At 41.4% G+C, this 13,021-nt stretch overlaps 1 protein-coding gene across 7 annotated transcripts in view; it reads right to left on the minus strand.

Moving 5' to 3' along the window:
- LEF1 (lymphoid enhancer binding factor 1) overlaps window positions 1–13,021 on the minus strand; it is a 122,788-nt gene that overhangs the window by 26,039 nt on the left and 83,728 nt on the right. For 4 of the 7 annotated variants that reach the window (XM_015138981.3, XM_015138982.3, XM_015138984.3 and 1 more), the window contains exons 5-8: window positions 10,589–10,679; window positions 8,813–8,896; window positions 6,636–6,758; window positions 5,376–5,538 (exon numbers count right to left, since the gene is read on the minus strand). In XM_015138981.3, coding sequence (XP_014994467.1) covers window positions 5,376–5,538; window positions 6,636–6,758; window positions 8,813–8,896; window positions 10,589–10,679 — 461 coding nt within the window. The remainder of the gene's footprint in view (window positions 1–5,375; window positions 5,539–6,635; window positions 6,759–8,812; window positions 8,897–10,588; window positions 10,680–13,021) is intronic. The other 3 variants (XM_001086645.5, XM_015138983.3, XM_015138985.3) reach the window with 1 other exon arrangement.

The raw sequence follows: 13,021 nt of genomic DNA on the forward strand, positions 1-13,021 counted from the left end.
GAGCCTAAGAAGCAGCTATTTCTGGGGCAGCAGCGGTGGTTTAAATTGGGATGGAAAAGTCACACTGCTTCTAGCAACTGACAGCTTTTTAAACCTGGAAACACTGGCCTGGTATTACAGACCTTCAGAGGGAGAAAAACCAAATTGGACACAAAAGGAAACATCATCAGTTTTTTGATGTTTTGTTCTTTTTGTTTTTGTTTTTTTTGAGACAGGGTTTTGCTGTGTTGCTGGAGTGCAGTGGTGTGATCATAGCTCACTGCAACCTCGAACTCCTGGGCTCCAGCAATCTTCCCACCGCAGCCCTGAGCTAGGATTACAGGAATACATTACCATGCCTGGCTAATCTTTGATTTCTAAAAAGAAAAGTGATATTTATGGTAGGGTGCAGTGGCTCATGCCTGTAATCCCAGCACTTTGGGAGGCTGAGGCACACAGATCACTGGGGGCCAGTGATTCAGGACCAGCCTGGCAAACATGACGAAATCCTGTTTCTATTAAAATACAAAAATTAGCCAGGTGTGGCAGTGCCTGCCTGTAATCCCAGTTACTCAGGAGGCTGAGGCATGACAATTGCTTGAACCCAGGAGGTAGAGGTTGCAGTGAGCCAAGATTGTACCACTGCACTCCAGCCTGGGTGATAGAGCAAGATTCTATCTCACAAAGAAAAAACAAAACTGATATTTACACAGTGAGCTTTAGTGCTAAATAAAGATGACTGGCAAGAGGCAAAGCTTTACCAGGAAGGAAAAAAACAAGGTACAAAAAAAAAAGAAAAGAAGACAAGAAGTCTTCCATTTTAAATTTATTATTTGATAAGTATCATTCCCTTGTATACAACACCTTTTGTCAGTATAATTTTACATAACTTACAGCAGCTGAGAAAACCTGGATTCATAAATACAAATTAACTCCCAAAATAGATATCAAGGTTGGGTCTTCTACCCAAACAACCAGGGATTTTTCAGTTAAAACAAGAAACAGGCTGACAAAAAGATCCAAGCTAACGAAACTAAATAAAAGGCAAGGAGGCAAAGTAGGCATAAGCTAAACTATTTACATGTTCAACTGCTTTAAGTTTTCTGATTCCCCCCCCCCTTTTTTTTTTGAGACAGAGTCTCGCTCTGTTGCCCAGGCTGGAGCACAGTGGCGCGACCTCAGCTCACTGCAACCTCTGCCTCCCAGGTTCAAGTGATTCTCCTGCCTCAGCCTCCCGAGTAGCTGGGACAACAGGTGCCCGCCACCACGCCCGGCTAATTTTTTGTATTTTTAGTAGAGATGGGGTTTCACCATGTTAGCCAGGAAGTTCTCTGATATTTCTAATGTACAAAAATGACTCACAAATAGAAGATCACTTACCAAAATGAACAGTAGATAAAATGATGGAATTAAAGTTTTGCATTGAAAACAAAAACAAAGTCTAGTACAGACCTGAAAGATGGTCTTTCTTTACGGGAATTTCTGAAACACAATTGACTAAAAATGCTTCTCTATCTCTGTTTACTGCAAAATAGAGAGTGAAACTTTTTAAAAATCAAATCTCATTGTCAAGATTTCACCAAGTTGTGGGGAAAATACCCATTTAATTTGAATAAACTTGTACAGTTCCAAGATAAAACATTCTCATGACAAATTTGTGATAAATGGATTTCCTTTAATAGGCAGGAAGGTCTGAAGAGAAAAGCCTTATTTTACAATAAAATTTGTCCTATTATTATTTATAATGTGGATTAAAAATAAAACTTTGATTAATTCACATGAACACTTCTATTTTACAGATATAGTAAAGATGAATAAAAAATCAAAAGATAAAATGTTCTGGGATGGATTTAAGATCCATTTTTAAGAACTCAAATTGTTCCAGTGTAAAACGTCATGATTTTGATGCCAGAGACTTTAAAGAGCTAGCAAGGGCTGCCCTGCCAGAGGGGAGTTATGAAAGGACCGAAAACCTGATCTTAATCAAAGATTCAGAGGCCTATAAATAGAAACAGGTGTCTAAATCAGAGACAGACAGAGACCCCAAATAAGAACCATCCTTTAGGACACATGCTCAGATCTGGGGATTGTTAAGGGAGCTGAGAAAGTAGCAATTGTTGGAAATGTGCATTAAGAATAGGAAGCATACCTTCATATCATATCCTCACTTACTCTCTTGAGCAGGAAAGTACTTCCCACTGGAAGGCCAGGGGGCCCTTAACTCAAAAAAGAAAAAACTAAGAGTTGCATACAAGCTGAAATAAAAACATCAGCCCTTCTTTTCCTCTGATTTCTTCTTTTAAAGAGTCAGGGAAAATGATCATCAGCCTTTAAGGCAGAGTTCTTCCAAGATGATGGGAATCACTCATCTGCCATGATCTGGCTTGGGAAAGCACTGTAATTATTGTTATTAAGTGTCTAAAGGATCCACAGGGAGATAGGGCATTGTACACAGGACACCAAAAAAAGCTATAATCTACCACCGCATCCTCCCCTGGAAACCCCGGTGACTTGCAGATTGGAAATAGCTGCATTTTGAGGCTATCCGACGGGAATCAATAATGTAAGAGGGCCTGCTTCCCTCCTGTTCACATGGACTGGAAATCTCCTGAATGTTTTCTCTTATAAATGTTCAAATTTATTAGGTTCAGAACAGACCTGGTAAAATTATCATCAACAATAGCTAACACATGATCCTCTATGTTTCACAAGGGTTGTTAGATCCTACACAACTGAATGTTCATTTGCCAATCATGAATTTGAGAGGTTGCAAAAACAAACGCAGGGTCACAAATTAAGAGGCTACCACACAGATATGAAGAGCATCAACAAATTAAAATGAAACATTTCTAAAATTATAATGATACTGTGATTATGGTGAAAATGTAATTTAAATTAGAGAAATTCAAACTCTCTCTACCACTCTTCAGCCATCTAACTAAAATCACTTCTATCCCATGCAAAGTACTTGGAAGGACTGACTATGTATGTCTTTTGGCTGACAGCTGGATAAACAATCTTAGAGTGTCTATCCTAGTTGTAGCCTGCTGCCTGGTACATAATAGGTGCTCAGAAAAACATCATAGCATTGGTCAATGAATGAATGAAAAGAAAAGGGCAACCCAGAAACGGCAGGTGTACACTTTGAGATTTGGAGAACAGTCTTTCTAGAATCAAGACTCCTCAGGATCATATACATTCTTCCATATAAAACCTCATGGTAGAAGAGCTCTGCTTCTGTCCTGGAAGGAGTGGCCACCTCTGTTTGCCAGGCTGGTCCCCCAAAGACCTTGCTGTAGGCTCTCTGAAAGGGCTAAGTGCTTTCCTGTTTCAGAGGAGGCACACACATGCTACTCCATCTGCATGTGGGGGAATCTATCTCTCCCCATTCATCTCTACTTAGCTCTCACATCTCAGCTTAAATACAGTTTCCTCAGAGGGGCCTGCCCAAGCCCCTACTGTTCTTTCTCACTGAATCTGATTCCCTACATTCACAGTATTTATCATAATTTTTATTATATATTTATTGGCAATTATTTATCTAATGTCTGTATTCTGTCATAAAACTTGAAGCTCCAGAAAGGGCTGTATCTATTTTGGCTAATACAGGCCCTAACAGTGATTTATATATCTGTAAATTCTAGTTGAATATTTATTTATTTAATTTTTTGAGACAGAGTCTCTGTCTGTTGCCCAGGTTAGAGAGCAAGTGGCACAATCTCGGCTCACTGCAAACTCCGCCTCCCAGATTTAAGTGATTCTCCTGCCTCAGCCTCCTGAGTAGCTGAGATTACAGGCATCCACCACCACACACTCAGCTAATTTTTTTATTTTTGGTAGAGACGGGGTTTCACCATGTCAGCCAGGCTGGTCTCGAACTCCCGACCTCAGGTGATCTGCCTGCCTTGGCCTCCCAAAGTGCTGAGATTACAGGTGTGAGCCACCGTGCCCAGAGGCTGCATCTGTTTTATTCAGCAAGTATTACCTAATCTCCAGGCATCACGCCTGGCCCAAAAGTATAATCAATATTTGTTTAAAGAATGATAATTGGGCTTTAGGAGGTCGAGGGAGATGGACGACTTGAGGTCTGCAGTTCAAGATCAACCTGGCCAACACAGTGAAACCCTGTCTCTACTAAAAAAAAATACAAAAATTAGCCAGGTGTGGTGGTAGGCAACTGTAATTCCAGCTACCGGGGAAGCGGAGGCAGGAGAATCACCTGAAGCTAGGAGGTAGAGGCTGCAGTAAGCCAGGATCATGCCACTGTACTCCAACCTGGGTGACAGAGCGAGACTCATCTCAAAAAAATAAAAATAAAAATAAAAAAAAGAATGAATACAAGGCCAGGAACAGTGGCTCACACTTATTCACCCAGCACTTTGGGAGGCCAAAAGTGGGAAGTTTGCTTGAGCCCAGGAGTTTGAGACCAGCCTGGGAACATAACAATACCACATCTCTACAAAAAATTTTTTTTAGTTAGCCAGGCATTGGCCGCTGCCTCGTCTGACAAGTGAGGAGCCCCTCTGCCTGGCCACCCCGTCTGGGAAATGAGGGGCACCTCTGCCCGGCCGCCCTGTCCGGGAAGTGAGGAGCGCCTCTGCCCAGCCACCCAAATTGACTGGTAAGAGAGGAGTACCTCTGCCCCACCATCCAACCGACTGGGAAGAGAGGAGCGCCTCTGCCCGGCCGCCGCCCTGTCTGGGAACCGAGGGGCGCCTCTGTCCGGCCGCCCGCCGCCCTGTCTGGGAACTGAGGGGCGCCTCTGCCCGGCCGCAGCCCTGTCTGGGAAGTGAGGGGCGCCTCTGTCCGGCCGGCCGCCGCCCTGTCTGGGAAGTGAGGGGCGCCTCTGCCCGGCCGCCGCCCTGTCTGGGAAGTGAGGGGCGCCTCTGCCCGGCCGCCGCCCTGTCTGGGAAGTGAGGGGCGCCTCTGTCCGGCCGGCCGCCGCCCTGTCTGGGAAGTGAGGAGCGCCTCTGCCCGACCACTGTGCAACCCTCCAAGTGTGAAGTTGACAGCCTTGTGTGTGATCTTCCTGCCCTCCCCAAGTTGCATTTTCAACATTAAAGTTTACTTTTTAATGAAAAGTTTTAAATTGGAAAAAAAAAAAAAATTAGCCAGGCATGGTGGCACAACGACTATAGTCCCAGCTATTCGGGAGGCTGAGGTGGAAGGATCACTTGAGCCCAGGAGGTCAAGGCTGCAGTGAACCATGATCATACCACTGTTTTAAAAAACAGTAACAGTAAAAACAGTTATCGAAATTGTTTAAAATGCATCATATCATATCTTGAAGTGCAAACACATTCTATGACCACCTGATATGTGATTAAATTGGGGCAGATTTTCATGAAGCAGTTCCATGGCTACCATAAACATTTATACATGATTCCACTACTTACCCTTCTGCCGAGAATCTGGTTGATAGCTGCACTTTCTTTTAGAGTACACTCAGCGACGACATTCGCTCTCATTTCTTTCATGTATAACATAAAAGCATTCAGAGGCTTCTTAATGTGAGGTCTTTTTGGCTCCTGCTCCTTTCTCTGTTCATGCTGAGGCTTCCTAAAAGGTGGTGGTGGTTAGGGGAAGGGGTGGAAGGAATGAGGAAGGGATGGAGGAGGAGAGAAGCAGAGCACCTGCTCACATGGCTGCACTCAGGATGGGGACAACCCTATCGCCTCAGAACACCACCAACTTGGAAGAGTAGCTCTTGACTCATCTGATGAAACACTGGGAGGCAAACCACCCATCCAATAGGGCTTCCTATCTACTCAGTGACTGAGAATAAAACGCTTTGGTTTGAGAAAGTGGACCTGTCATTAGAGAACTATGAACACCAAGTAGAAATGGACTTGGCATTGTGAAGATGCTCCAGGTGGGCTCTGAGGCTGAGTTCTCTGGTCCCCTCAGAAGAAGCTGAACACACAGCACAGGTGATCATTCCTCTTTCAGAATAGAGGCTCTTAAGTTTTGCAGGGGGTTAAGGACCACTTCAAGAAGCTACTAAATCTTTGGACCTTTTCCCCCAAACAAATACATGTTGCCTTTGCATACATTTGCAAGGGCTTTATGGACAATCACATGCTGCCTCCCATCCCCACCCTCCCATTCACAAAACCTAGATTAAGAAGCTTAATTACTAATCTCTTCAGAGTAAATTAATTTAGCCCTGCACTCACAGTCTGAGACAACCCTGGCCCAACAGGGAATCTTGGGCTTTATTTGTTCCTTTCCCTTGAATTCTGTGCTATTGAAGCTTGGGGCCACTTTCTTCTTCAAGAAGAAAGTGCATTAAACCCTCCAATCTACTTCACTCAGGTAGGAACAGGTTCTCCCCAATAATCTGAACCAAATGAAAATTCAGTGGTAAATGGCTAAACAGCTCAAGAGTCTTGAATGCCCATGTTCTGAAGATTCTTCCATTTTGTTGAGGTTCCCATGATCTTTTAAGGTCCACACTCCTTTGCAACCTCAGAATCAAAATCAGCACAGTAGGAATGAGGCTGCTTAATGTCCTCAGGGACAGAGCTTTCAAGGCAGAGGTGCACTGAGTTTCACAGTCACAGAAAGGGGTGAAGGATCACTGTTGCAAAGGAGCAACAGTGTAGAAATCTTCAGTATCCTCAGGCAACCACAGCAGAGCCCGGGTGGATACTTACACGTGCATTAGGTCACTGTCAGTGTGGGGATGTTCCTGTTTGACCTGAGGTGTTACAATAGCTGGATGAGGGATGCCAGTTGTGTGGGGACCAGGAGGACCGGGAATCATATGATGAGAAAACCTAAAAGAAGGAAAGAGAAGAAAACAATGTACTACTGGCTGCTGCAGCAAAAGCTAGATGGAATTTCAAAGCAATCCACTAACTGCTACTGGCTAAGAATAAAAACACATCTTTATGCACAGAAACATTAACTATAGAGTGGGCTGATAATTATTTTTTTTTTCTTTCTATATTCGGGTGGAAGTATTTGTAATTATTTCCTGTACTTTTTTGAAACTAATAGTAGAATCTGACATTTTTCCTAGGAGGGCTGTAGGCCATGAGATTAAAAAAAAAGTGAATCATTTTTCTTGCAAAGCAATTTTGAAATAGGAATTTCACTAAAAGTAATTATTGGAAATATAACACTTTATTTAAGACTTAGCTTTTTAAATGCTTTTTAAATGAAGGCAAAAGACATCATATTTTAAAATCTCTGCCTATATTCCTAAGCAAACCATCACAATGCGAATTTTCTCATATTATTGGCTTTCTCATCCATATTAGGAGGGAACAACTGAGAAAACGGATAGGAATCAATCTCCCATTTAATAAGGTTTCCATTAACATCATCCAAAATGATTTTCTGTGCAGAAATACACTAATGTTTCAGAGATCTCATCTTATGGAAAACTGGTAAGAGAAATAAGGAGAAGAATTTAAAGGGAGGATAAAGTTTTGCATCAAGGTTAAAAACCACACTTGCCAATGGCTTTTTCCCCAAGTACGCTTGGACAGCATTAAAAAAATCTTAAAATATCCACCACCAGCCAACACAAAGGAGGGAAACTGCCATGCAAGAAAAATAAAATAAAGACAGTACTTTCAATAAGCTCTCTAGATAAATTTGGATATGTTTTAGAAATTTTTGCTTTTCAAACTGTTTTAAAGTAAACATTTAATTCAGCAAGAACAACATTCTCGGGTCTTTCATCACAGCCTATACAATTAATTTCCTCTTCTTGAAAGGAACTCTGCTAGAATATATATTTTTCAAAAACAAATTTTAAAATATGAAGAAAGCATGGTAAAAATACAAATATTTGACCAAATAATGAGGCTTTGCTAAATGTATTACTTGCAAAAATACATGATGCTAGTTATTTGCCTGTGAGAATTCTATCATCAGATAGTTCTTACGATGTTATAAAGTATAAAAATATGTTTTAAGGGGAAGGATATTAATTCCACCTCCTCCCACAATCAGCTACATTTACAACTCACTGAAAAAAAAATTTTTTTAAAACTGTAATTCACCACAGAAACTTTGAAAACTATACCCATATAAAAAAGACATATTCACAACCAGTTAATAACCCACCAGTTTGACTTCCGGCACAATAATGCTAGCTCCCTTGACAAAGCCACATCGAACACACAGATGATGCACCCCAAATGTGTGTGTACATCAAGCACAGGGCACAGAGCCATCCTCTCCAGAAGCAAAAGCATCATACACAGCAGCTTCTCGGTGCGGCGCGGCAGGCCTCCCGAGCTCCGCTGGCACGACCATGTCCACACAGGGCCTGATTCACACACTAGGACGCACACCCTGTATGGCCTGCCAGCCTGTCCGCACTGTTCTGTCTCCTCTGACAGCCTCCGTCCAGGAAGACTCTAGACTATCTGGGCATTTTCAAACACTGCCGCATCAAACTGATACAACTTTCCACAAAGGAAGCAAATTATAGAGCTGAGACCAAACCAGTTTTATCCTCCTCCCTTACCCCACCCCCGGCATATTTTGAATCAAACAACTCTTCCTTCTAATGTCCGCTTTCCGGACAGTTTCCATCCCACAGTCAGGCGGCCATGAATTCATTTGGAGGCAACGCTTTCCAGGGAGGCTGAGTCCATCCCCCGATGGTGTGGCTGATCCAGCCAGGGCATAGCACAGAGCTCCTACCCGGGACTCTCTCTGACACCTAGTGTGGGAGCCAGGCACACTGCACAGACAGACACATGGCTGAGGTATGCACCCTCCTAGCCAACCAAAAGGCAAGCAGAGGCGCACAGGATGCAAGCACGAGAAGAGCAACTTGTCCTCGAGCGCCCCGGTTTCCACCTCCACCTACCTGGACATGGAAGTGTCGACTGACAGTGAGGATGGGTAGGGTTGCCTGAATCCACCCGTGATGGGATATACAGGCTGACCTTGCCTGAGGTCACAGAAGAAAGGAACCCATCAATGACAAAACACGAGTTACCAACCAGTAGTAAGAGTTGGATGAGGGGAGAAGAGGGAGATATTCAAACAGAATCTTGTGGAAGCATTACAGACCCCGGCATTGTTTCAGATATGTAACCGTTCCCCTTCCTCACCCTCCACCCAATCAAAGCGTCATTTGCCTTCAAAGAAATCTCCCACCCTCAATTTTGAAACAAACCGGCCACCAATTATGTCTCTTTTATCCCATCCCCTCTCCCAATCCCATTAATGCTTTGAACAAAGTAAGCACTTAAATGTTTACTGAATATAACAGAACCCTGAGAACAGTGAAATATTCCCTTCAGAGAAGGAGCTGAGTGACTTCTTTATCTGAATATTTGAGAATTTCAGGCAAGGGAAGAAAGAAAATAAAATTGTATATTTATATAAAAATAAACAGTTTTAAAACACTGTACCTTTTCCCCCATATTCATGTTAAAGTCAAGAAATAAAAGACTAATTCACTGGAATTATTTTCTCTCCACCCTGAGAAGTCCATTTTTCCCTGTGTTCTTTCTACATCTCTCATTTTTCATTTACATAGACTTTATTTCCAGCTGCCAGTGGTACAATTCAGCACAGGACTATTGCCCCTAAGTCGCTAAGTTCAGACAGAATAATTGATCTAGGTTTGAAAGTGTATGCATAATCAATTAAATTCAAGCAGTTACTGACTAAGAGATGTAATGCTAGGGAGAGAGAGAGAGAGAGAAAGACAGAAAGCTGGACTGTCCATGGCAGGATGACCCTTCCTAGCTGAAGAAGGCTAATGCAAGGATGTACAGGTAGGGAGATGGGGGAAAATGACATGGGGGCTGTGACATAGAGAGTCAAGTGGAAAAAAGAGAGAAACAATTGCTAGAGTTGAGCATTATTTCTATGGAGTGAGAATTGGGGAGGGAAGAGTGGAGAGAGTATGGGAGTGGGAGGAGGAAACGTTGTGGGCTAATCATAAAATAATAAAAATAGGCTATACTATGTTATTCTTCCTTCCCAAAATATATTTCCTTCACCTTCATAATTGATAAGATTTTGGAGGCAGCAGTAAGCATATTTTTAGAAATAAACAACAAAATAAAGAGCATTAGCATTTATATTCAGAAGAAAAGAAGGCCCCCAAATCAGTTTTTTACTACTCTGAACTCAAATTGGACACTTACTTCATTAACATCCCAAAAATGCTCTTATATTGTTGAATTTCTCTCTAGTTATTTTTGTCATTTACCTTACTTGCCCACTTACAAGCAAAGGTAGATATTAAATGTGTCTAAATTCATTTTTGAAAAATATAAGTTGTTCATTTAAAAAACCTAGAAAAGAAAAACCACACTGAGTACTAACTTTGTACAGGCATAGCAAATGCCCAAAGCCACAAATGGAATCCATAAAACTATAAGCTTCAAAGCAAATGCTACAGTCATTTTCTACCCATATTAGCAATCAGATCAATCCATTTCAAAGTCTGTATGTTTTTTAATCTTTTAAATTGAAATGAAAAATGAATAAAGTTAGCACCTTGCTTGTTGCTATGAAATTTTCTCAACTCCTCAAGTGTTACCATTCATAAATCTAATTTCCATGAATGCAAAGTGGAGGAACATGTGTTCAAATGCCTGGCTGAAGGGTACAGCAAGGTTCTTACCAGCCAAGAGGTGGGGTGATCTGTCCAACACCACCCGGAGATAGGGGATAAAAAGTAGGGATATCAGGAGCTGGAGGATGTCTGGACATGCCTGTTAAACAGAACAGAGAGGTATTATTTGCACATTCACAGGATATTTAACCAGAAACGCAACAACATGTTTTATACCATTCAAACTTAAGGTTCAGAATGAAACAATATTTATTCACCAGAGCCAAAGAACAGGAGTCAATTTGTTAGCTTTTCTCAAGATTTCAACATCTGGGAAAACTGGGCCTTCAGACAGTATTATCCTAAGGAACTCAAAAGGAGTAAAGATGCTGCTAGTAATACAATCATCAAAATAGACTTTTAAATTATTTATTTTGCCCTCAATATTTCACATTATTTAAGAAAATGGTAGACAATTGTTTTGTATAGAATGAGAATCATTTTTTTTTTTTGTAGAATGGAAAATGAGAGCCCTTCATAAGTAGATGGCTTGCCATGGTGTTCAAGGATTAGGTAAATTGCCATTTTTGTATTTTTATTGGTTCCCTTATGGACACACAGATTTGAGAAATGTGACACCTCAGAGGATCAAAGATTAATTAGGAATCATCTTCAGCCCCATAATGGTCACACTTGATATGATTCATTTGGTCTCTGTCTAAGCTCTTCATCGAGTTGAGTCCTCTGGGCTGCAAGGTCAAGCTGTTCTGGATTAGCTGAATTCCACAGAAAATGAGAGTGCCACCAAATTGGTTCTTGAGCTCACACTCCCTGGAGTACACTGCCCTGAAACTGTGAAAACCACCTAAAGATTATATGTAATCCTAGTCCCAAGTGACATCCCTTTATACCTTACCCTACGTACAGAAGAAAAAAAATGACAAGACAAATGCATAAAATGTAAAATATAAAAACTTAGATTCAATGTTTTTGGGGGAAAGTGATTCAGAACAGAAAAAAGCCACAGATGTGTCTTCACGTAGCTAATGATGGCTTTAAAAGACCATTTCCATATACAAGCACAAATTCCAAGGTTTAACACTCAGATTGTATGTTTAGTGACTGTAAATATCACATACTGGCTAATCTGTGGAATCAGACGAGTACGTGGAAGATGTTTCTTAAATATTCTGCTTTTTACTATTTAAAGTGCCTAGGAATTTCATTTGTATCTTAAAGATATTAAAAGCCTTCAAATTGGGAATGACAAGAAGTGCTGTCTTGAAAGTTGGTGTTAATTCAACTTTGAAGTTAGAATGAACTATTTCTCAATTCTTACAGAAAGTAGGTGGGAAGGAAAAAACGTTCTTTAATCTCTCAAGAAAGGGCTTACCTTAAATCATCTCATGTTTTGCTGTTTTTAAAATAATGGTCTCAAATCTCCTTTATTTAAAACATTGTTTTTGTTAGAAATACTGACTCTTTTGGTTATAGCGGAACATAAATTTTTTACCTTAGGATTTTTGGGGGGTGGGGGAGTTTGCAGTGGTGATTCTTGACATACCAGAATCACTGAGGTGGGTTTTCAATTTGCTGTCCCCTTAACTCTGAGATCCAGATACCACCCCAGATCTCAGGGTCTGTAAGGGGATTGCTCAGTCGCGGGGGAAACAAAATCAAAACAATACGACTTGACCAACCCTGAAAAACATTAGAAACTTAGTAAAAATTTCAATGTTCTGTACTTGAAAATCGTAGCGGTCACAGACCACCTGAATTATTCACTTTATTTTATTTTATTTTATTTTTGAGACAGTCTCGCTCTGTCACCCAGGCTAGAGTACAGTGGCGCAATTTCAGCTCACCACAACCTTCACCTCCCAGGTTCAAGCAATTCTCCTGCCTCAGTCTCCCGAGTAGCCAGCACTATAGGTGTGTGCCATCACGCCTGACTAATTTTTATATTTTTAGTAGAGATGGGGCTTCGCCATGTTGGCCAGGCTGATCTTGAACTCCTGACCTCAGGTGATCCGCCTGCCTCGTCCTACCAAAGTGCTGGGATTACAGGCATGAACCACTGGGCCCGGCCCTGAATTATCTACTTTAATTTCTCTATTTCACAGGCATGGAAATTGAGGTCTAGAGAGGCTAAGTGACTGTTAAGGAATCTGTTTTCTGTCCTGAACTTTTGTCACTGGGACAGAGAGCGGTAACTTGCTTGCAGTCATATGTCTTTAAGCTTAAACTCTTACTCTCCATGCTACTCCATGTTCTAAACATGCTTAGAACACAGCAGTAGTGATACTGTTCAGAAGTGATTCAACAGAACAAAAAAATGCCAACTAGTTGGGTTTCACTCTTCTGCTAGAAGGAAGAAGGAAGGAGCTAGAGGGCAGGTCCTATGCTAGGCGTTTGACTGTTATCTATAGAAATTCTACTCTTCTTTCAAATGTTCTTCTCATAGGCAATTTTCTCTAACTTACAGCTCTGAGAAATCTTTTC

Source organism: Macaca mulatta, chromosome 5, assembly GCF_049350105.2.
Source record: "Macaca mulatta isolate MMU2019108-1 chromosome 5, T2T-MMU8v2.0, whole genome shotgun sequence".
NCBI lineage: Eukaryota > Metazoa > Chordata > Mammalia > Primates > Cercopithecidae > Macaca > Macaca mulatta.